Source organism: Nymphaea colorata, chromosome 4, assembly GCF_008831285.2.
Source record: "Nymphaea colorata isolate Beijing-Zhang1983 chromosome 4, ASM883128v2, whole genome shotgun sequence".
In the NCBI taxonomy this organism is placed as follows: Eukaryota; Viridiplantae; Streptophyta; class Magnoliopsida; order Nymphaeales; family Nymphaeaceae; genus Nymphaea; species Nymphaea colorata.
This window is the reverse complement of record NC_045141.1, coordinates 25,987,945-26,013,473: the sequence shown is the minus strand read 5'-3', so window position 1 is coordinate 26,013,473 and position 25,529 is coordinate 25,987,945. Positions and strand designations below refer to the sequence as shown.

General features: G+C 38.8%; 2 protein-coding genes across 2 annotated transcripts; both read left to right on the top strand.

Annotated features, from left to right (window-relative positions):
- The first annotated feature begins 441 nt into the window (after positions 1-441).
- Positions 442-10,134, top strand: LOC116252579 (uncharacterized). The gene is made up of 18 exons (XM_031626937.2): positions 442-942; positions 1,502-1,612; positions 1,701-1,757; positions 1,855-1,931; positions 2,035-2,134; positions 3,041-3,114; positions 4,109-4,209; positions 4,296-4,399; positions 4,668-4,721; positions 4,851-4,906; positions 4,988-5,026; positions 5,474-5,615; positions 6,087-6,271; positions 6,449-6,516; positions 6,972-7,044; positions 7,876-7,937; positions 8,082-9,339; positions 9,465-10,134. The coding sequence occupies exons 1-18, from the start codon at positions 862-864 to the stop codon at positions 9,727-9,729; spliced, it is 2,907 nt and encodes a 968-aa protein (XP_031482797.1). The 5' UTR covers positions 442-861; the 3' UTR covers positions 9,730-10,134.
- Positions 10,135-15,125: 4,991 nt separating this feature from the next.
- Positions 15,126-17,770, top strand: LOC116252290 (BOI-related E3 ubiquitin-protein ligase 1-like). The gene is made up of 4 exons (XM_031626447.2): positions 15,126-15,680; positions 15,812-15,897; positions 16,318-16,484; positions 17,023-17,770. Exons 1-4 carry the CDS (start codon positions 15,622-15,624, stop codon positions 17,623-17,625), a joined length of 915 nt encoding a protein of 304 aa, XP_031482307.1. The 5' UTR covers positions 15,126-15,621; the 3' UTR covers positions 17,626-17,770.
- The last annotated feature ends 7,759 nt before the right edge of the window (positions 17,771-25,529 follow it).

Here is a 25,529-nt window from a genome sequence, read left to right as displayed (position 1 = left end):
GATCTGACTCTCCCCACTCTGTTCCTAAGATCGAATTTTTTGACAAGGTAAAACTGCAAAATGAATAATGAATTTTGGTGTAAATCTTTTGTGACATAACCAAAAGTGCAAAAAACCATGCGACTCAATTTGTTGGAACTAAGGCCCTTGATGTCAAGCACGCCACAATGGACAAGAAAATGATGATCTCCAAGAGTTTGAAGGTGAGAAATATTCAATGAGTTCACAAGATTTATTGAAAGAGAGGAATATCTTGAATCACGTAGAATCATATAAATATGGGGCCAATAAAATGATGAAGATAGTCTCGTAGTTCCCGCATATTATCTGAAAATCGTGGGAAACCTTTTTCGGCAATATTTTGTAAAAAATCGGCAAGTCTCGCTATTTTTATGAAGAGAAAAAATTCAGGTCTCAGGTGAAAACTAAACGAAAAGAAAAGCATCGGCAAACGTGGTGGACTCGTCGACGACCAAGGGGCGGAGAGATTGTGAGAAGAGAGAGAGGGCGGGAGGACGCAGAGGGGCATGGCGGGTTGGTCGAACGGATGCTGAACAAATGGCGCTCTGTGGGAATTCTATTCCGTTGCCTTTCATGCATCCAACCCACTCTCGTCTTCTATCCCGACGCGATTCACTCCAATTTCCCTGCCGTTAGTCCTCATCCTCCGCGTCTCGTGGTCTCTCACCCCGTGTGCTCCAGTCGAGTCATCACCAAGAAAATCTGCCAACTGTTCACACTCGTGGCGATCGACTTTGGGCGGCGTTTCTTGGAGCAGAGGAGGGGATAAAGAGGCAAGGGAAGGCGCGCGCGCGAGGGAGAGAGAGAGAAAGAGAGAGAGTGTGAGAGAGAGAGACAGAGATGGTGAGCGGGCATCTTTTCCACTGCAGGAAGCAGTCATGGCCGCCGGAGGAGTATGTCAGCCGCGTCACCCTGCAGTTGGTGAGTATTCGCTCCTTCTCTGTGTCTGCCTCCCCACATCCTCTTTACTTCTTAATTTTTCTTCTCCTTCCGCCTATCTTTTCGTTCTTTAGTGAAAACAATGAAAAAATGCAGAGCATTGATGCTTCATAAATTTCTGGTGCACCTCTTTAAATTTAGTCGCGAATTGAAACTTACTCGGTGTCGATTATGCGGACTGTTATTTATTATTTATTTATTCGTTTGTTTTTGGGTTGGTTGAAAGTAGTATGGGATCAATACAATTCATAGCATCGTGACCTAGGGTTACTGTTACCTGGTTATTTGATCGATGTCTTCATATTCAACAATTCTCTTATGTTATTAGTCTCTGTGATTTGTTTGTTCACTGGCTTTATTCCAAGACATGTTCCTCTTATACTGTGGGAGTCGCATGTTCCTAATCCCCTGGAAAAAATTGACGTTGAATTGCTTAGAGAATGTTGGCGACGTGTTTGGTTCAATTTATGTCGGTGTTTGGTGTTGGGCATAAGTTTGTTCAATTTGAGACTCCCGTATATCTGTCTTGTGTCTCTTTCAGCTAGAATCTGATAATGCTGCTCCACCACGGCAAGCATGGAGGCGCCGGCTGAACAGCCATGCCAATATTCTTAAAGAATTCAGTGTGACATTTATGGAGGCATTGAAGATGGTAAAACATTCTGTTCTTTACTGATATTAGTAGTCATGATTTTGATTTTTCCTGTTTCACCAAATGGTGTTTCTGCTTTGAGATTTAGATGAGCCTTGGTGTTCGTTTATGGTCATATGTCAGGGAGGAAGCATCTTACGGGAGGGTAATGCCCTTAACAGATTTTCTGTCCTTCAATTCTCATGTATGGTGTTGGATTTAGATACTCGTTTAACATATCCATTCATGTCTTACTATGACAGAAAGCACCAATTGATCCTTTTACTCGAGAAAGTTGCAAGCCGTCAGCTTCCCAAGGAGTTCCTCTTGGAGGAATGGGGTATGCACCATATAGCTTCTGGAAGGTTAAATTTCGAAAGTCTACTACTCATAGTTTTGTTGATTTTGTTAGCTTAGACTTCTTTTCTGTTTTTTGTTTTCAGTAGTGGCAGTATATCAAGAGGATTTAGGGGGGAATTCAGGCACTGGCAAATTACCCCTGGTCTATGTGAAACATCTCCAATGATGACCAATCAATTCTCGGTGCTTTTCTTCGCTTATCTGTTATATGTGATACTCTTTCTCTTTGTACATTGAAAGCTCTTGGTGGTTGGTTGAAGGACCTTTCTAGATAAAGTAGAAGCTTAACTGAAGTAGCTATCAATTTTGTTAGTTATTTTATCCTGTAGAATGAATCTTAAGTTCCATCTTCACCAGTTAAATGATGGGTGTTGAATGGTAATCTACATATGTTTGGAAACAACGTTTTCCTGCTTGAAGCTGCTACTATCATGACTATATCTTTAAATTTATGCTTCATGCTGCCTTAAAAGATTGTATTGCTGGACCAACCTGTGTTTCATAGTCATACCCCTGATTACCGGGGGGTGAAAAGAACATGTCATACTGTTACTTGATGTTTCTTTTAATAATCTGAGAAAATGATTTTATTGAAAAGAGAAGCAGACTTTGGTCCCATATGGAAGTTGGGATCATCTGTCCCTTAATCCGAAGGAGAATGACAATGACAAGCTAGGCTTCTCTCTCAAGCTATTTATTGGTTTCTTCTTTGAGTTCATCTGCTTTTGGTCTTTGAACACAACCTTGTCTGAACTTGTTGTGACTCGTGAGTTTCTTGTCAGTAGTAAAATGCTAGCTAGATTAGATTTAATTACAAAAATATTGTGTTTGTCGACAGCAAAAGCTCCATCGTCCTTAAAGGGGTATTTGATGAGGCCGGAATGGTGGAACTCTAGAATTGAAATTATCATTTTTGATGAAATCAGAATTAAAATCTGTAACCTTTCGGTTATTGACAATGTAGATCATGCATAGTATGGTAATAAAATTCATATGTTTTTCCAGCAATCCTCTACTTACAAAACCTTATATGCTTCATCTGGTACTTATCTTTCTTCAGCTCTCACAAACCTGTTTTCCATTGTGTAGATTTTTATTTCTCGAGATGGAGGGACCAAAAAGTACTCATCAGTTCTAGCACCTGGCCAACATGAAGGAATAGGGTGAGGACAAGTTGCCACCATCTAGTAGTAGTCAGAAGATTTGAAAAAATCTGATTCATTTGCTGCTTAGGTCGGAGAGAGTGTCTACTTTTCTGGTATATTATTTTCCTACAGTATACTTACATATATAAGTCCAATATTGTTCACGACCCAGTGCCTCAGATATTGCAATATTTTAAAAAATATCGTGATATTAACGTGACAAATAAGAAAAATGAAAAAAAAATGCGATATTTTCTAAAACCGGGAAATATATTTATCGCGTTGATTTTGCGATTTGTCCTTGATTTTTCATTTTTCAATTCTTTTGACATTGATATTATCATGGATTCAAATTTAAACTTAAAGTCCATTTTTTTTCATCGTTTTTATCATCATTAAAACATTCTTTTTATTACTTTTATATAGTTTTACTTATGTTTTCTTTTAAGTTTCTGATTTATTTCATTTATACCTATTTTTTATTTTTTTCAAGTTTTCTGAGTTTTTCTGAGATTTTCCTGAAAGAAACAGCTTTGCCTAGAAATACCTGAAAAAAGTCATGTCTTTAAAAACCTGAGAACAATATTTATGACAATGTTATGAACAAATCCAATTTTCATTTCCACTGGAATTTCTAATTCCTATGATTGTCCTATAAGTTAGTCTTCAAGAGGCAGCTTGTGTTAAGGATGTAGATAAAAAATAATTAGTAACCCATATAGTTTTCATTTGTTAGGCCTGTGAGCTGCCTAAAAATGTGTGTTTTAGGTGCTCTATCCAAACTGCACAAGGCGTTAATCAAGCATGAGATCAAGCATTTTGAGATGCTTGACCTCATTTACCTTGATTTTGCATTGATTTGTTCCCTCCCAAACACCTCCCCTCCTTCCCTCCCCTGGCGGTGCCACAGTAATGTTGGGACATGAAAATATGACTGAGTTTATTCTCAATGTACTTGGAGGATCTAAGTTTGAACTGTTTATATCTCTATTCTCTATTTTTTGAATTTCAGGACAGCTAGTGATTGTGGGATATCATCTTGGGGTTGGAATTTAAGTGGTCAGCATTCAACTTATCATGCATTATTTCCGAGGGCTTGGACAATATATGATGGTACTGCTTGGAGTTTCATTCCTCTTAAGCCATCTCGTTTTCCCTTTTTGGTTTCTTTTAATCTTGGATGTTTTGCTTGCCTCCAGGGGAACCAGACCCAGAGTTAAAGGTGTCATGCCGTCAAATATCGCCATTCATACCGCATAATTATCGGGAAAGCAGTCTTCCTGCTTCTGTATTTGTCTACACTGTATGTAGATGTACTTATTTTGATGGTACCATTCTGTTGCATTTTTCATGCTTCTTGAAGATGGGTGGTTGTTTGTTACAAAATATAAACCATGTGCAGTTGAGAATTTAACCTTTTGATTCTGAATGGTCATTCCTGCTCCACTCTGATAAGGAATTTATGATTACACATATTTTGTGAACAGCATGCATGGAGTTAGTCACCTATGGTTTTCTGCTCCCTTTTTTGGATAGTTGTCACCAATCTTCGACATATATTTTGTTTTCAGTTGGTGAATACTGGGAAAGAAAGAGCTAAAGTTAGCTTGCTTTTCACCTGGGCAGTAAGTTTTCTTTTCCTCTGCTTTTCTGGTTGCAGTTTAACTGTTAAATATTTCACAATAATTTTGTGGTCTTCGAGTTTGAGTTTTTACATGTTAATAATTTATCTAAATATATTGTATTGCTCTCAGAACTCAGTTGGAGGAAGCTCACATCTTTCTGGTAATCATGTCAATGAGCCATTCGTGTTAGTATGCCCCATTGTTTTCTTAACATGAGTTAGCTAATGGCCCTGATATTGATGAGAACTTGTCTTCTGTTTGTGTAGAAGGCAGAATGGAGTAACTGGAGTGCTACTGCATCACAAGCAAGTTGCCAAACCTTGATTGCTCTTATGTGATGGTTGGTTTGTGTATTTTTATGGCTTCTTGTATCCTGGAAGTTCCAGGACGAATTATAATTCTGATCTCACCTCACTGTATTATCCTAGTCTGATGCTCACTGAAACATTCTGTGCTTGGTGACGAGATGCTTGTTAGCTCATGTGAACAGGCATACAGACACAACAATACATACATATTCATGTTTTGGTGTTTGGTCCGATTAGAACTATTAACCTGTCACAATTTTTTTTTTGTTAGAAACAAATTGAAAATGAAAATCAAACATATATTTCCTTTTTGTTTGTGAACTGTTTCTTGTTAGAGCCTATTTTTTTTTCCCCAATTGTATACATGTTTGATGAGGCTATAAATCTTAGTTTGTATACTATAGAAGGAAAACATTTTTCTAAATCTTGGTGGGAATAGTGCAGGACTGATGAGGATAATCCTCCTGTTACTTTTGCTATTGCTGCATGTCCAACACAGAATGTTGATGTGACTGTTTTGCCATGCTTTGGATTGTCAGAACAAAGCTGCGTCACTGCCAAGGATATGTGGGAAATAATGGTGCAGGTACCTTTTTTTGTGCGGTCATCCTTGAACTGATATGATCAATTAATGCCATGTTATTTGAAAAACAATCTAGCTTTTTGAAACGAGATGTAGGACATCCTCAGTTGCAAAGCCCAACAATATGAAGTATATTAAAACTATTTTGCTGTGAAGTAGATGAGAACAATCTCACATTGTGAACATCCAGTAATTAATTGTATAAATAGTTTTCCGGTCCAAATATGTGTGTTTTGTAATGACGTGATGTTTTATCATAAAAAGCCACCTTGCTCAATTTTATCTTTTCTTTTAGGTTTGTTTACTTAGATGTAACAATGTGTCCTGCAATTTTTTTTCCCTATCTTCATCAGATGTAGATATTTGACATTCATTCGATCGGTGTCCTAGAACATAGATGCTCTAGGTTTAGCTAGCTAAATTTGTACATGATCTCTTTATTCATCTAACAGCTTTAACTGTTTCATTTTATAGGAGGGACAGTTTGAGAGAATAAATAATACTGTTGGCCCTAGCGTGCCATCTGCTCCTGGTGAAACACTTTGTGCTGCCGTTTCAGCTTCTACTTGGGTTGAGCCTCATGCAAAATGCACTGTAGCTTTTGCATTGGCCTGGACATCTCCAAAAGTAAAGTTCAAAAAAGGGAAAACTTATTACAGGTGACTTACATCATCATCTTTCTGTTGTTTGCATCTCTTCCACATCTTGCTAGGTCACCAAACAGATGATATATATGATCGGTTTTTGCTTTCAAAACAAAATTATGGGTGATTTCTCAGGTTCACTACCTTGTGACTTGTTCTTATCTCATGCTCTGCATCTTCTTGGTGTTTCAGGCAGTACACGAAATTCTATGGGACGTCTGAAAATGCAGCTGTGAAAATAGTAGATGATGCCTTGATGAGTATGTTATCCATGAAAAAATCATGTCTATTTCCACTTGAATTTTTAGGCTTTGTGTTTGCTAAAGCATTTTTGTTGACGATAATAGATGTGCTATATATCTGTCCAAATGCTTGATTGTGGGGGTTTGCTTGTGTTACATGGGAAATGCTGCTTCAGTGCTTTGGTGCAGAATGATGAACAAAGAATCATGCACAAAATATGATAATCAAATCACCATGGTTTATATAATCTATATGATAGACAAGATTTATTGAATAAATTTATGGGAGCTCAGTGGCCTTTGCTCCAGGGAAGGTTTCTTATGTCCACATGGCCATGGTGTTCATTGTAGGACCACTGAGAGTGCCTCCCAATGGAAGAACACCTTTTCTTGGTCAAAACGTCACCTATATTTGAATGCTATATTGCTATTTGTTGTGTTGTTGAAGCTGATTATTTTTTAACATTTATCAGATTATCAGTGGTGGGAGGAAGAAATTGACAAGTGGCAGCGGCCTATATTGAATGATGAGCGACTCCCAGAATGGTACTCATGGCAAATATTCTGCATGGTCTTTTACAAAATTTATTTCCTGTGCATTCTTATGATGAAACCTTTAATAGGAACTTGTATGTATGCTTTGGGCCTTTGTCTCTAATATTTGTATATGGATGAGAAGTCAAGATGCATGAAGTTGCATGACATAATCATCTTATCTCCTTGTTAAGTTTTCTGTACGAAAGATGGTCAAATTCTTAATCAAGGAGGTTCTGTTGTTGGTTTTATTTCTCCATGTTAATCTTCTATTATGTTTCTCAGTTCTTATTTCTTTTGTACTGTTTCTCTTTGTCCAGGTTGTCGAAGTGCTAACTAAATACTATATATTTATGCATGGTGGTGGGTACATTTTAGTGCATATTAGCATGCTCTTATGCTTGTTGAAGTGCTGAATTTCGCTTTCTTTCATAACTTCGATTGCTAAGGTCTTCATAGTATCAGCAAAGTGTTGTGCATGTTATCATCATAACTTGTGACTTATGAGACATGGCTTTTCAAATAGATGCTCTCACTGTTTTCCTAAGATCTGACAAATTCTTCATCTTGGTTATTGTGAAGCATCATCAGCTCCCTAAAATCTGATGATTCCTCTAACTGATGCGACCTGATATTTCAGATTATCGTGAAAAAATATCTCCAGGCATTCTTTTATGTTACAAGAAGCAAATATGTAATAGATTGTCATTGAATTTGATATTTTTCTTGGTGCTGTGACCATGATTGTTTACCTTGGTGGACGCTCTGAAGTATTGACGTAGGTGTAATTATAAGAGGTCTGTTTATTTTTTATTTTTGATTTTGTTCTCATCTTTCTTGCAGGTATAAGTTTACCCTGTTCAATGAATTATATTTTTTGGTTGCAGGGGGCACGGTATGGACTGGTATGGTCATTTTTATATTTTGCTGTACCTTGATTTTTTTTTTTTTTTAAAGTAGTGGTGCAATACAGTTTGTTGCTTTCAATGTGTCAAAATTTGTAGATATTGCATCCATCCTCAAATGACCCATTTCCTGGTACCATGCAGATGGCAAGCCACCAGATATTGATGAAAAGTTGAGCACCAAGTGTAATATGGAAAAATGTAGAAAAAAATCGAATAAGGATTTCACGGTAATTATGTCTGCAGATGATGGTAGTGTCAGTGTGAATGCAAAGGTTGATGGTATCAGTGCGACAAGGAATGGCTCTGAGGGTGAAATGATGGGGATAAATCAGCAAAGTGAGGCTAACAGAGATGTGAATAATATTGCTAGAACTGATGAACCAGTTGAGAACGATGATGTTGGAAAATTTCTTTATTTGGAGGGTGTGGAGTATATCATGTGGTGTACTTATGATGTTCACTTTTATGCATCCTTTGCTCTATTGGATCTTTTTCCTAAAATTGAATTGAATATACAACGTGACTTTGCAAAGGCTGTCCTAAGTGAGGACAAAAGGAAAGTCAAGTTTCTCGCCGAAGGCAACTGGGGAATCCGGAAAGTTAAAGCAGCTGTACCGCATGATTTAGGGACTCACGATCCTTGGCATGAAATGAATGCTTACAATATACATGACACAAGTAGGTGGAAGGATCTTAATCCAAAGTTTGTGCTTCAAGTCTACAGAGATTTTGCTGCAACTGGTGACATTGCTTTCGCTGTGGAGGTGTGGCCAGCTGTTTGTGCTGCTATGGAATATATGCAGCAGTTTGACAGGGATGGAGATGGTCTAATAGAGAATGATGGATTCCCAGATCAAACTTACGATGCATGGACAGTTCATGGAATCAGTTCTTACTGTGGTTGTCTCTGGCTGGCTGCTCTCCAAGCTGCAGCTGCCATGGCTGAACGTTTAGATCAGAAGACCTTTGCAGAAAAATACAGAATTCAGTTTCGTAAGGCAAAAGAAGTCTTCGAAGGACAATTATGGAATGGATCATATTTTAACTATGACAGTGGGTCAAGTAGTAACAGCAAATCCATACAAGCTGATCAGTTAGCTGGGCAATGGTACACTTTCGCCTCAGGATTGCCTTCCCTTTTTGATGATTCCAAAATAAAGAATGCTCTCCAGAAGATATTTGAGTTCAATGTTATGAAGGTGAAGGGAGGGCGTATGGGTGCAGTAAATGGGATGCTTCCAAATGGCAAGGTTGATGAAACTTGTATGCAGTCACGTGAAATTTGGACTGGTGTTACATATGCAGTTGCTGCCACGATGCTTCATGCGGGGATGGAGCATCAAGGATTTGCAGCTGCTGAGGGTATATTTACCTCTGGCTGGTCAGAGGAGGGATTCGGGTGAGTGATGCATGCATTACCGTGGCAAATGAGATTTTACTTGGTTAGCCATTGGTGCATAATCTCTAGGCATTTCTATTATTGTTGTTGTTGACGATGTTGCATATCTTGGATTGCATTTGCAGATACTGGTTTCAAACACCTGAAGGATGGACAGTTGACGGTCACTACCGTTCACTGATGTACATGCGTCCTCTTGCAATCTGGGCTATGCAGTGTGCGTTGTCTCCACCTAAAGCAATTCTTGACGCACCAAAATTTAATATTATGGAGAGAGATTACTCATCTTTGTTTAGTCTGAGATCTACAACTGGCACAGTCAAGAAGAAAGTAGTCAAGAACAAGTGGTTCGGCAACTCGGTTTTTCACTGTGAATGTTCATGTGGGTGAGTCTTCAGTCAGCAACTGTATATTCCTCTCCCTCCCTCCCTCTCTCTCTCTCGATCGTGTTTCGCTCACAGGGTAATAAATCTCACTCAACGTCAAGTTCCGGTAGCTCTCAGAAAGAAGGTTGAGGTTTCTGGAAAAAACTGATCGTGTAGTCGCATAATAACCAGTAGACTATTCAATTTTATAGGTACACCTGATTATTCTTCTTGGGTTCTGCAAGAGCATGTACGGTGAGCTGCCGTTCAATTAACTCTTGGTCCCTTGAAGGAGGAAATTTTTATCTGGCTTTCTGTTATCTTTGTCAGGGACATGCATGTGTGCCAGTTGAAGTGCACGCATTGGATAATTAAATGATTTCCTAATTTCTAATGTCAACAGCTTCAATTTTCCCCCCTTGTGGGACTATATCAAGAGGTGTAACCTATGTTGAGCTCATGGCCTTCTTTACCTTGAAGGTTAAGTTGAACCTTCTTTTCTCGGCGGTGGAAACTCTGTTGGCAATTAGTTTCATCTGCAGATTCAAGTTTCGGAAAAGTTTCATGTTCTTCTGAGCTCGATGGTGTTACTTGTTTGTTTGTTTGATTGAACTTTATGGACATGCTTCAATACCTTACAATTTATAAATGTAAGGAGTGTCGAAATATAGTTTGAGAAGTTACGCAAAGATAAACTTAGTAGTACATGGAACGGAACCGAATTTGTGTGTAAACCAAATTTGTATGACTTTTTTTCGGTTGAGCTAATTTAATGAAAGAAATCTAAATTTTCTGCCATTATATCTACTGAACTATGGGGTTTTTACCGTTTTAGGTAGCACAAATTCGCAAATTAGGAGAAAGCAGGAAATGGAAATTCAAAAAAAAAAAAAAATGCTACCTAAACCCTAGACCCTAAATCAAAATAAAACATGTAATTTAAAAAAAAATCATTTAACCTATTTAATTGTTGAAAAGTTATATTTTGATTCCTATTAAATTTTGGAATCTGCCCTTAATTGGAACGATGTGTACCGAGGGCTTCTATAAGCTCTTTCTCCCTTCATTCATCTTCGTCTCCCTCTTCTTCCTTTCTAGAGTCTTTATATCTTGAAATTTTGACAATTTCTGTAAGTAGAATGTTCCCTCTGATCTTTCAATTTTTTTTTTCGTTGTCAAATACATAAAGCGACAACGGCGTTTGCCCGGTGGTAAGAACATGTGGTCCTTCCCTCATCCGATCGCCAGAACGAGGACCCACTCTGGCTGGCGTTTGAACCTTCAATTGCTTGCTTGTTGTTGTTGGTTGCCGCCTCCCAGCAAAATTACACTACTACCCAGTAACAATATTGAGAATGACGTTTCTGTCCTCTGGGATGAACTAGTGCCTTTTTTTTTTTTTAATCTTTTGTTATTTCCAAGATTGAGAAAAGGTGCATAATTCGGGCCAAGTAATTTGAGTACCTTTCTCTAAAAATGACATAACAGTATGTAAATATTCTCCCCTTTTTTTTTGAATATATAGGGGACAACCCGAGCCGCCGTTTTCCGGTGTCCAACCAAATTGCATAAAAAATGTCAGATATGGTTAAAAAAAAATAATTAATGTCCAACTTAAAGATCACATCAGATTAGGATTTAAGAAATGACATCGAACCATATTTTGATTTGGTTCAAAATAAAACTATTTGATTGGATTTGATCTTTGATTTGGATTTTGTTTTTCAATAGATATCCTACATCCAATATTAATATATTTTGAAAAATCAATTCTTAATATATCATAATGCAGGATTTGGATTTAGTTGTGTATATAAAAATCGGAATCCGAATCAGATTCAGTTGTGAATTTAAAAAGTTTGACCTAAATATGATCTCTACTTTTTTTTTTTTTTCATTAGTATTCGACTGTAAATATGCGAACATCCATTAAATCAGGTATAGTAAAACGTACGTCTAATTCAAATCTGACATCCATTCTTTTATGCGTAACCACAACTCAGCAATAACCGAAAAAAGAAAAAAGCAAAACAACTTTGGCCCTTTGCTGCATTTTTATAAATGTTACGAAAAGGCACCCAACCTTTGACTTGTTCTTGCGAAGTCTTTATCAACATCGCATCATATTCAGTATTTCAACCTTCCACTGTAATGAATAAAGCAGGATGCATGCAGTGACGTTAGAGGTTAACCAAGATGCTTTCCTCTTGGAACATTTTTGCCGCTTAATTATTGCCATCTTGGGGTTTGCATTAACAAATGCATATTCATTTAGATGCCTTTGGTTGTTGAACAAAGGAGAGATTGAAGGAAAAGTATTCAACCTCTTGATGGCTAGTGCTATGGTCAATCATCATGCAGCTTGTTCCTTTTCTTTTTTCAGTTAAAGTGAAAAGCAAAAACTTATTGTCGAACGTGAGTGGAGTATGACCAAATCCTTGCTGCATTGCAGTTTGGTATAAAAGAAAGAGATCTGATAAGTAATGGGTATGACTTATAGATTAAGTTTGATAAAGGGTTTCTTTTCTACATTCATCCCCAATATGAAGGTAATGAACTAGTTCCTTCCCCCCATCCTTTTTTTTTTTTTTTCCCTTGATCTATCAAAGGAGTTCTTGGGTTCAAACTTGTCAGTTGAAATGTCTCTGTCACATAGTGAAATGGTAAAAAGAACAAACAACCCTATAAGGGAGAAAGCAGGACAAGAAAAAAGAATGGGATAATAAAGAGATATCTAAGTGTATTTGCGGAGGACAAGAGCCCATTTGAGTCACCGAATCACTCTGAAGTAACAAAAAAGATGAATTGATTTTAGAAGCGATGAAGTACTTAACCACTCACGATACTGCAGGGATAGATAGATATTTCAACTGCTGATAAGTTGGGGATGAGCTTAGAAGACGAATCCAATTCATACCAGATTCAGATCCATCACTAGTCTGGATTAACATTTGCAGTTTCTCTATGTAAATCAATCAAGAAATACTATTTTAGCGAGGATTTAGTTTGCATTCATTTTCAGTCGGACCAATTTATTATTATTATTATTATTTTCTCAAAGAAGTTGACAGGTCTAATACGTCATCTTCTAGAAGTTTCTGGGTCTGGATTTTCCAATTTCAGCAGGGCAAACAGTACCAGTTCCCAGATGAGATGGGAGTTGTCGATTCATTTGAACCCCTATGTTTATCGAGTCATGTTAGGTGGGCCATGAGCCCCTGACTTTGACATGCCATTTGTTTCCTCCCTTCTCTTGCCCGTTAAGAAAGTGCTTTCATTGCTTCGGCTTTGGAGAAAGGGACATGTATCTAGATATCGTCCTTTCAACATTTTCCAATTTCAAAAGATTCAAGCTGGTCCTCCAAACTAGGTATACTCAGCTTTCCTAAGTTCTCCAACTTGGGAGAAAGATACAGTCTTAAGACACTGGTAATATATAAACAATACCTTCGGATAGTTATAAACAGTTCCATCAGTTATAAGCAGCCACTCGATATCAAGAAGGCAAAAGTTAATCAATCATCTCGTCTTCGTACGCTTGCAAGAGTTTTGTTAAGCACTAGAATGTGCGTATGGTCTGGAAAAGATTTCAGTATTGAATGAGGGGAACCCACTTGTGGCAGAAGGTCAGATCAGAGAGGGTGAGAGCCATAACTACAGCTCGTATGAAAGAGGTCCCATGGCCATGGTGGAGGAGCGCTAGTACTTGGGATAGTGGCCACTTGATGATCTTCTCTAGGGGTTGGACAGAAAAATAATGTTGTGTGGGTCAGGGAGGGTACCGCTCATCCTTCCAGCAGGAAGGGGCACCTAACACAGCATTATGAAGCACTGCCTTCCTTGTCTGCCAAGTTAGAATTTCACCTTCCCTCTTCTTTCATTGTCAACACAGTGTCTCTCTTGCTCAGTTGTTCTCTCTCAACCGGCAAAGTAATGAAGAAGACTTAGTTGAGTGTGCCCATCACTTGGAATCAGAGAAAGAAGCAAATAATTCATGTTGGTGGCGCGGGGAGTGTATTGGCTTCTCATCTAAAGGGGGAGGTTGCTTATGTTCCTTGCTGTTAGGTCTGCACCAACAACCACAACCATGAGAGAGAGAGGAGCAAGTGTGGAATCATGTGACGGCGGACTCCAACTTGTTCTCTAACAACCAGTGCATCATCTCCTTAAAAATGCAATCCTTGTGTCACAACATGCGTTCGAGATAGGAAAGGAGGATGAAGACAAGAAAAAAGAGGAGCTAGTATTCGCCGCTCCTCCTTTTCTGTCTCCAGTATCTACAACGCGACTTTCATGAACCTTCTTAATTAGTTTTAATTTGCTTTAACAATGTTTATCCCAGATCTTCTCATGAATTCTTTCTTGATAATTTGCCGAATCAACCCAAGAAAGAAAGAGTGAGAGTAATGTCCAGCTCTAGATCTTGACAAAGTCAAAACTTGGGATGCTCTTAACGCGGTTCAGCGTAAAGTTTTCTTTCCGAATATGGCACATTCATCCACGGAACAGTCGAACGTAGATTCCGGTCAGCTGCTAGCCTATGAAGGAGGCCATTTTCTTCAGAAGCGGCCTGCGCATCAGCAGTAATTCTTTGTTTGAATAATTAGCAGAACAAATCTGCACGCACGACTTTTGAATTTTGTAAAAGATTACAGCCGACGTAGCAAACAGGAAACGCTATTCCTGACATCCCATAGATGTAGAGTGTAAACATGTAAAATTTCTTATAGATAAAATTATCTCTTGCTATTAATGTTCATTTGTTTGTTTGTGCATGAAACCTTCACTGTGGTTGGTTGTAACTGGCGTAGTTTTACAACCAACTTCTAGAATATGACGCTGATGATGCAATCGTCTGTGCCTCAGCATATGTGATGTTACTATAAATAAACAACTCGCGTGCCAGAAAGATAAGAAGTTATTATTAAACAAAAAAAGAATTAGCGTGCCAGGACGCCATAACTTGCCTCCTTTTAAAATTTTCATTTGGGTGACGAAACATTTGGCAGTAACTCTTGGAAAAGCTTCATGTTTCTCAACTGACAAATAAAGAGTCTACAATCGCCACTGTTTGATCTCATGACCCAGTTTCGAAATTCAATTACATTGACTTCAATCACAGCAATACGTTTTTTAATAAGGAACACTCTGTAATTTGAAAGAATATATAAAAAGTATAACAAGCATAGAACTTTTCAGTTCTTTTGAAGATAATAATATTTAAAAGCAGGTCTCCTACGAGAAAAAGAAACAGAATGAGACCTTGTTTATGAGATTACGGTCAGAAGGTGGGTGGCCTACAGATAAGGAAAAAAGGAAGTTCTTTCTTTTGTTTGACTGCCAAACTTAGTGTTTTAGCTATTTATTGTCAGTACAATGTGAATTAATTTCAAACCAGAAGCAAATGAAGATGAGAAAAGTACCCAGATTTTAAAGAGGGAGAAAGAAAAAAAAAAATCTCCCATCTTGTGGTTTTTCTCTCCCTTCCTATAAGTATGCTCTCAAATATCGAAATCCAGTTGGACTACTTTCGGTCTTCACCATTCCATGAAACCATGGCGCCATGCATTGCGTCGATTCGCAAGGCATCTTGGTTTCTTAAAACATTTTAGTTACCGTCTATCCCATTACCCTTCAGTTTCCTTCTATCAAAATCACAACAAAGTAAGAGAAGAGCAACCCCCTCTGTCCTCGCTTCGTCCTCCAACCAGAAGGGAAAGGAAAGAACCTTCAATCTTCTTTCTTGTGGAACTTCCTGTTTCTTGTCTCTTGACCAAGAAAATCGCGTCCAAAACACGAACAGAGCATCTATCGTCCTTTTTCAATAATCTTTTCACCTTACCTGCGAAAGAGGAAGAACCCACTTCGATTTTTTCCGTTTAGAAGAAAACCCAGATCTTCATTTCCTTGGTTTTCCATGTTCTTGCAATCGTACCAAGCGTCCAACCATCCGTTAATGGCGGAAATTGCTAGCAGGTATGGTTCTTCTTGTTTCTTTGGCCTCTATTTGTTTCCCATTTCTTCTTTTTGTTGGGTGGTCTTTGATTCATCCTTACAAGGTTAACGTCAAAGATTTAAACCGTATGCCTTTTATTTGCTCATTTCAGGAACTTCGAGAATCCAATTCCCGGCTTTTCTCTGCTACAAGAACACCAGAGCCTCCCTTCGAATATTTCTACCTTCCTGAATCCAGGTGAGGAACAAGAAACAGGTTTCATGAATATCACTATATAATCTGGAAACGATTAGCCGCTCATAAAGCGTTCTATTGTGGCACGGTATTCGGAAAATTTCTTGTGAAGAAATTGTGATTTTGCAAAGAGGTTTGTAAAAATCGCCGCCATTGTCTTTTTATCTGTTCACATGAATTTCAAGTTCTTGTTTCTTCTAGAATATGGTTCGTGCATTCTCCAAATTTTTTCGACGTTGGATTTCGGGATAAAAATTTCGAGAATTTGAGAAATGTTGAACTCTCATGAGATTCTGGCTGGCTGCTTTCTGTTCGGGATATATATGATCGTTGTTGGTATCCATTATGGTCATCAGATCCAGGCAAAAAGAAAAAAGAAAAAAAAACATTTTTTTTCATTGTTCTTTATTGTAAAACTTTCAGGCGTGAATCCTATCGTGGAAACCACGGTCATTGGCACCATCAACTCCGGCAGCTCTGCGGCGAAGAAGAAGCGGGGAAGGGACGACTTCTCGTCGTGCTTCGACCGGGAAATGTCGGTCAAAGTCCAGAAGCAGTGCCTGGAGCTCGACCGATTTCTCGCCCTCCACGTACTCCCTCTCTCTGCCTCTCATATTCACTTTTATCTGTGATTATTAATTAATTAGTAGCAGTGATGAACATGGGTTCCGTGACCTCCCTTTAGTTCAAACAAATTTCATCTAGAAAGAAAATACGACTCCTTAGTTACCTGGTTATAATATATATATATATTTTTATTTTAATCTGACATATAAAGCCTGGTGTTTCTGAATTTATTCTTACGGATGGAAGAAGGAGTTATAGCGCCAACAACACACGCTCATGGCAAGTAGTCTCCATGAAAGGTGTTTGTTGTTCTGCAGTCTTTCTACTAAATAGATTCAAGAGGGCAGGTCCGGAGATTCTGAAAACCTAAAAGGTACTAAGGTGAAATATTCGAACAATGTGAGGGGGCTCCCAAGCAAATAAAATATTTAAAAGAAAAATCTGAAGACCTCATGGGCGTACGGAAGCGTCGGTACCAGCAAGGCCACGACTGGTGGCGCCCGCTTAAGTTAAATGACCAAAGCACCCCTACGCAATTTTGAAGATTTTTCTTTCCCACAGGCGGAGAATGTGCGGGCGGAGCTGGAGGCGAGGAGGAGGAGCTACTGGAGGCAGGTGGCGGCAGCGGTGGAGGCGCGGGTGCAGCGGATGCTGAGAGGGAAGGACGAGGAGATCGAGAGCATAAGCCGGCGGAACAGCGCGCTGGAAGAGAGGATGAGGGAGCTGCTGGTCGAGGGGCAGCTGTGGCGCAGCCTCGCCCAGGCCAACGAGGCCACCGTCGTGTCGCTGCACCGGGAGCTGGAGCTGCTGTTGCTCGCCCCTGCCAACGACGTCGGGCCTTCGCTCGAGGAGGGCCAGGGAGACAACGGCGACGTCTACTGCGAGACCAGCGCTTCCTCCGCCGGCGCTCGGGAAGAGAAGGAAGATGGTGACGGTGGGGCGCCTTCGAGCAGCTGCTGCCACAGAAGGGGAGGCGACTTGCAGGGGGAGAAGGAGGGAGGGGGAGGCGTATGTTGGTGCAAGGGGTGCGGGAGCAAGGAGGTGAGCGTGCTGCTGCTGCCGTGCAGGCACCTCTGCCTGTGTGCTGCGTGCGAGCCGGCTTCCGAGGCGTGCCCGCTCTGCCTCTGCCCCAAGACTGCCACTCTACAAGTCTACGTGACCTGAGCCCTGCCCTGCCCTGTCTCTGCTCGTTCAGAGCATAAGATTCGTTCTTCGTTCCTATTCATTGTAGTTAGAATTGGATAAATGGTACCTTCACCAACTCTCTTTCTCTATACGGACACAAGAAAATTTGAAAGATGAGTGTTAATGTGTTTGCCTATTGGCAAGTTTACGTTTACCGAGCACCGGCCGACCTGAGATGAGTCAGATCCGGACAGTCGATGACCCCGCTCGGGTCTGTGCGTGAGACTGACAGTATCTTTCTGGAAGCAGTGGAGCTTTGCATTCTCGGGATTCTTCGTTGGAAAGATTCCACCCCGCACTCCTACTACTTTTTGAGCCTTTTCCAAATCCAGATCCGACCTGAAATAAGGACATCGGCTCCACCGTCTCACTTGGTCCAAAATGTCCGGCCGCCTAAAGGGGAAAACGCCAGCGTCATTCACGGAGATGCATTTTTACCGGCACCGGGTTTTCTTTCACGCTCTTTGTTCTCCCCTCAAATAACTTCGCGCTAAAAACAAAAAAAAATAAAAAGTTACTTACGTGCGGTTTAAGACCTAACTTTACCGGTTGATCTTTGTCAAGCTGATATCTTTAGTTCAGTTGAATAACAGATGTTTATGCAAAATTATATCGGGTGGTTATATTTAAATACATTGCCTTATGCATTGACGGTGTTTTGTGAGAGATTGGAAGATTTTTTTCATCCAAACCTAAATAGAGAAATCCACAAAATTTGCGTCAAGATTTCTCCATCCAAACCTAACAGAGAAATCCACTAATCCATGAATCTTTTATTTAGTTCAGTTGATTTTTTGATTGTTTGGCAAATAAGAGAAGGAAATAGCTAGCAAACAAATTTCACGTTTAACTAAGCGTACCTAACTACGTCATAGATATTCAATTTGAATAATACGTCTCATTTAATACAACCATCGGAAAGCCACCAGCAGCTTCTTAATTTTGACTTGCCCCAATTTTCCTTTTTTTTTTTTTTTTTCTTCTTCTTCAAGTGATAGATAGATAACATGCACTTTCAATGAGTGGAGCTGCTGTATAACGTATATGCATTAAAAATTGGTTACATACTGAATATATAAGATATGATCGATGGACTTTAGGCTGAGGCCCTGGTTTTACTGTAAGCCATGCCGCTGTCTGCATATTCAATGTGTTCAGGGAAGGCGCACGCCCCCCTGGATATTAAAAATTTTAATTTGTGAAGCCCTTTTTTCCTTTAAAATATGCAAAAAGCACACACACACACATGTTCATGTGCATGACCTTGCGTCTATTAATTGGTACATGATCATTGCCAGCTCAAACATGAGCAAAAACCAAATTTGCAGGACATGAGCATTAATAACCAAAATGTCAGGCTGTAGTACAAGAGGCCAGGTAAGTTGCAAGGTATTGAAAAAAGAGAAAACTATATAATTAATCTATTTATTTGAGCATTTAAAAAAACTTTTATGATGATCCAAAATTCAAAAAGTTATTTTAAATTAATAAATTTTACTTGTTTTTACATCTAAAATATATTGGCCGAACTTGGTATCGTTACATATGCATACCAGGTTCCAACTTACTTAGCAATCGAACTCAAATTTATTTGTAAGATCCAATTAAACAAGTTCAAAAAGCAATCAGTGATAGAATATATTCCGTCAGATTGAATCTCCATTATGGTCCATACGGGAGAGATGCAAGGCCTGGCCCATGTTTTCCTCAACTCAGCCAGGAAGGCACATGCAGGAAAAGGCAACAAGATTCCATGTCAACTTCTCTACATAAAACAACAAACCATTGTATTTGGACATAGAGTAAAGAAAAATATTTAGATTATGATCATGATTTTGACTTTGATTTTGGTTAGTCACCTCTTACGTTTATGATCATTTTTGTAAGGAGTTGTCTCGAAGTCGACTTGTACGTGTGTGCATGTGTCTTCTAGACATTCCTTCCAGTTTCATAATTAATCTAATTGGACGATTGACGTTGAATATGTGAGAATATGGACAAACATAAGAAAATGATGTCTAGATTGAATTTTATAAGCAGAAAAATACAAAAAAAATAGATGAATGTAGTTGTTTTTCATTAATTTTTTGAACCTTACGAAATTAGACAGTAGGTATTCAATTATATGGTTAATTTGTTTTCCTGGAAAACAATACTTGAAGTGCTTGGGGCTCACCAAGAGAACTAAGTTGCAAGAATAAAAATAAACGTATTCTTTAAACATTCAACTTTTATAGAAGTCAGGCCAACCTAACTTCAAGAAAATAAAACGTAGACAGCTATAATTAACAAACAAGAGAGTGATTAAGTTGTTAGGTTTGACAAAGAGAGAAGCTGATACAGCGCAAAAGAAGTATCCGTTGAATTTTAATGTTCTAAGAAGTCTTGGTCAAATGAGACATGCGGCCATCTGAATCATTTCTTACAAGGAGAGTTTTACAATAAACTAACTCGAATATTTTTTAATGTAAACTGTTGAATTAAGTTAATGTGGGTTTTTCCATCTAAGTCGAGACTATTTAAAAGGAAAATAGTCTTAGGTGGTATGTTATTGCAGTGTTTCGATGTTGTTGGATGGTTAAAATTAAAAAAAAATTATCATTTTTTTTTATTCCATCATGATTAGGCTGTGGTTAATAATATATAATACACTAACATATTAGCTAGATTATATATATATATATATTTTGAAAACTTTTGATCAGTTGGCAGATGGCCAGATTTGCTTTCTTCTAAATTTGGAGTATTAATTTGGTGAAATAGCGGACTCTAAGTCAGGAAACGAGTCCAGTCCAACTGCTCGAACAAAAGTACCCTTTGATTTCCGTGACACTTTAGCCATGCATGTGCCTCTGGTTAGAGGTGGCGGTTCCAAAGCCTCGGAACGCATCTCCCAAAACAGTCAGTCAATTGCTCAAACAGTAAGGAACAGACCACATTAGATGTTTCTTCCTTTCCTTTTTTTTTCTTCTTCTTCCCTTCCACAGGTGATTGTTGGCAAAGACCAAATATTACGGACTACGACACAGTAAAGTTTCATTGTGTGCATATAGAAATTAGAAAAACACAGAGAAATTTAGAGTTTTACCCAGTTTACTTGAAAGGAACAAGATTCCCGGGGGATCAATGCATTATTGGGGTGTTGTCTCTTCATAAATAATTGCCACCATTTCGTGTTACATGTGATCGAATACCCTTGTGCACGCTAAAAATTAACTGTAAGTAGGACTACAGGACCAGAGCAGCACAGAAGAAAGAGACACACAGAGAGAGCGCATCAGTTGTAAGAAGAAGAAACGCGAAAGGAGGCAATAGGTGGCAATAATTAGAAAAGACGAGAGAATGAAAACCAAGTGCGCACATCAATGTAACACTGTAGCTACCAGTTTCCTGTATAGTGTGTCTGAGGAAGATAAAGTGTCAACAAGTTGATGAGGGCAGTACAACAGATGAAAATCTCTCTCTCTCTCTCTCTTTGTCGGTGATCTCTCTCTCTCCCACACACACAAACACACAATCATTAGAGAAGATGAGATCAGAATGAAAACCCAGTGCTCACATCAAGGTAACACTATATCTACTTATTTCTAATAGTGCATTTGCTTGAGGAAGGTCAAATGTCAATAATACGATGTGGGCAGTTATAAACAAATGTCAATTCTTCTCTTTCTTTCTCTCTAAATTGCGTTCGTTCATGGGTTTCGTGAAAAAAAAACTTCTATCCTTCTTCGTCTTTCTCCCCGAGATGTACAGGGCCGTCTGTACATCCAGCTCCGACAAAGTAATCATATATAATTTTTTTCATTTCAATGCGCAGACTAGTTCAATTTCCTTGCTAACAGAAATTTCTGTTTATAAAAATATGAACTTCAAGCATGAATCAACATCATCCAAATTATTGAATATGCATAATCGAAAGCAATCTCTATCCAATTTTGACACTAGAAAATTTGGTGACGTATCTACCTTTCTGCTGGGAAGCAAAAAGAAAAATTACACACCAGTAGCAGTTTCTCAGAACTACTGATAAGGTTGCCATGTTTTGATAGCATTCGGACACCTAAAATGGTGAACTTCATAGAAACAGAAATTGAAGAAAGTACTCTATACACTATCAAAGAGCTGAAATTTTCCATTTGATCTTTGTAAGATTGATGTTGTAAGATGTAGTGCTCCTCCCAGAAGCCATCATGATTTTCAAATGTCACCCAGACATGCCTGTCACGAGCCCTCTGCCGTCCACAGAGAACTGAAAAAAAAAGCAATTATTTACCGACGCTCTCTCCCAACCGAAAATTCCGTTCCACTAAGCTCCAAAAATACTTTCATCAAGCACTGAATCAAGCTTGCATTTAAGGAAGCTTGCATTTAAGGAGAAAAAGAGATTGAAACTTACAGATCTGAATGAACCTTTTTAACCCTTCAGAAAAAATCAGAAAACAACCAATCGTTGTCTACTTTTTATTATCCACAGGCCTACAGCATCGAGCAATTCTTTTCAAACTTGTGCATCGATGGAAGAACTGGCAACCCCACTTGACTAATAATATTTCACAGAAATGAAAGCCAAAATAAAAGACAGCAGCAAGGATCAAGCAGATGCAGCTGTGGGGCCTACTGCACGAGCCCAAACTGGCACTGCAGCGTGGGGTCCCTTCCAGTCGATCTGAATGCACATGCATATACATATATATATATATATATCACATATAAGCCGTATTGTCATATGGGGGCAATAGGAAAGTGCATTTCATTTAATGGGGAGGGCATGTGCATGGTCCTTTCGGTTCACTGTTCACTGTCTGTGACCTGTTTGATTCCAGAAACCAAGATGATCATAGACTCAAAAGCATCGTATTTCTCAAGCAGCTGATAGACATGAGCCAGAGTACATGTGGTAGTTGACATTTTTCATGGATATATACTGTAACACACAGAAGAAATTCAAAAATATGAGTTACTATATCAGAGATCATGGGCTAAAAGGGCCTTGGGCCAAAAAGTTGATGAGAATTTCCACCTCCAGTGGGGGAGGGTGCCCCTTGGATTCCCTCCAATGGAGGGAGGAAGCAGACAAGCACTCCCCACTCTCTTCATCGTCTGTTGGTACATGGGGAAACATACGCTTCAGTGTGACTCAAATCTGTGAGAGGTTCACAAGAAGACCAAATCTGTGGTCTCTGGGGTCCCACAAAATCAAGTCCCCAACATTGACAATCTTTTTGGCGTGGTGATGTTGAACGATCCTCTGGATTTTTATGAAAGGCTGGTGAAAAAGGCCAATCTGGGGGAATCACTCAAACCCCTTAGATCTGACTCCTCATAGACCAAACCGTGATCATGGAGATTCATTTACTGCCTTTGGGTCATTGAAGAATGAGCCATTGTGTGGTCTGAACTGTGAATTATGTGATGAGGGCACCATGAAGGTGGTGCTGACTCTCACGTACGCGTGCTTTGGAAGTTGGAAGTATGCAAATGCATCTGTTATGCCAGGCAGAGATCGATCACCATATTTGCAGCATGGATTGAAGAGATCACCGATCATTTTTCGCTTGAAACATCATTTCTCCCCTCCCCACTTTTAAAACGCTTCACAGAAGACGACTTGGAGTCGCTAAGCAATCGTAATCGTCGTCATAAGAAGCAGCGGCATTGTCATAAATAATATTGAAGATGATGGCTATGATGGTGGTGATGATTTGGTGTCTCTGTTCATTGGTTTTTGAGAGACGAGTTTAAAGAAACTATATAAGTTTGGTGGCAAGCACGAATCAAATGTTAAATTGACGAAAGAACGACCTTTTCCATCTAACAAGATGCAAAATGCATGATTCCCCTTAAACATGGTTAAAGTTAAACAGGAAGTTTTGAGACTAATTAAGTTTCCTGGCTTCAGTACTTTCAAGATTGAAGGACTCCCGTTTGGGATCCCAACACCCTCTAAACTAATTAATGCAAGGCACTGAGTTGCCATCGATCTAAGCCTGAGTCGAGTATTCTTTTACTTAATTTGTCTTTTTTCAAGTAAAATGCCAAGTCTAGATCACAGACCATATGCATGCCAGATTGGATTAAAGACATAGAGTTAAAATGGATCTCATCTGATTACCTGGATCTGACGCGGCGCATTACTAGATACAAAAGCCCAACATATATATGAGCAATTTGATATTCAGATTTAAATTCACATTGAATGCATCTGTTTGCCTGCAGTACCGGTTCTGGTTCAATGCTAGAACAAACCCAAATCCTCCTAATTTAAAAACCTGTTCTCATTCATTTCCTGCATAATTTAATCCTATCGAAACCAGACAGGCTTCAAGTCGTCGTAACAAGATACTTAACATAATATATATTTGGATCAACTAGAATTGAACAAAGTATAGGGATTTAATCTGGGTGATTGAAATAGGGGAAATCATACCCGTGCCCCATATAACCAATTTTAATAGTCAAGAAAACAGAGAAAGAACGACTGATGTTTCCAAATGGGCAGCTATCTCAGACTCATGTCAATTTTGCTTACATGCATGGCTTTGTGAGAACTTGATTCTCATCCAACTGTACATTACAGCAGCAAGAGGCAATTAATACCTTAATTAACACATCAACGAGCACATACCAAAAAAGAAAAAGGCGCAAACAAGAACAAATGATCGAATTTTCGGTTCTATGAGTTTCGAGATTTCTTCGTCACTCTTTCGGTGCCGTAGATGATTCAGTGATAGAGAAGAGCATGCAGCACCATGATGACCGTGGAATTCTTGTCCTTCAAGAATGCATGGATACTATTATAATGGAATGTGGCACCTGGTGCAAGAGGTTTAGTCGCTTAAACCCTTGTGGCGTAGCTCGACCATACTGCAGCCCACCCTGCCCAAACACAAAAAGCCACAAGCAAACCAATATTTCTTTTTTATTTCGAAGACCCTAAAGTTTTGGCTAAGAAAGGTCTTCCTCAATGGTGTTTATCAAGACAAAATGCGATCATACTGTTTAAAAGGTAAAGGGTGGTCTACGAGCAGACACTATGAAGGAAATATTACAGTGCATTCTTTATGCTGATCATTCACAATTTCTAGTGAAAGCTAACCCAAGGTTCCAAACTATATAACGTTTTTATATGCCAATTGTATTATACACACACACACACACACTCAAAGTTTCTTCCTTTTTTTCTTCTTCTTAATGTATTATTGATCCGATTTGCATTGAAAAGCTGCATCCTTATGGTACTTTATCTTTTTTTTTCTTAATGAAGTTTTTTTTTTTTGGTGCTAAGTAGAAGGTTTGCTTATTCTTCTTTTAGTACGTGCTTCTCCGAACATTACTTAGTCATTTTTAATCCAAAACATTGATTTGTTTCTCTATGCTTCGGATTAGCTGAATGCTAACTTTCACAAACTTGCTGCAGACGCTGATGACGTTTGGAGCTTTGAACATCTATACCGGTGAGTAAAAGCACCGCTATAGATTTCACCTCAAAAAGCTGAATTAAGGGTAATAACAACGGTGAATGCAGCGGCCACTGTTTTCTTGTAGTGACATTTAAAGAGGATGACTGCCAACTCTTTCTAATCAAAATGAAAAAACTATTATATTTTAAAATAATATCATCTGAACGGCCTTAAGTGTGTTTCCGTAATCACCAAAACTTTACTTGTCTCAGAAATTACTTTATTTTTCGCAATATTGGATTAACTTGAAAAACTGCTTAACATATGTTAATAGTCATTATCAGTGTTATCAAGATTGCTTTGTCATTTGTGAACTGAATGCGCGAGGCGGCCGAATTTGAATGAGTTGTAATTAATCATCAAAAAACAATTAAAAGGCCATTAGAAAATTACAAAAATAATTGAAAAATGAAAAACCTAAAA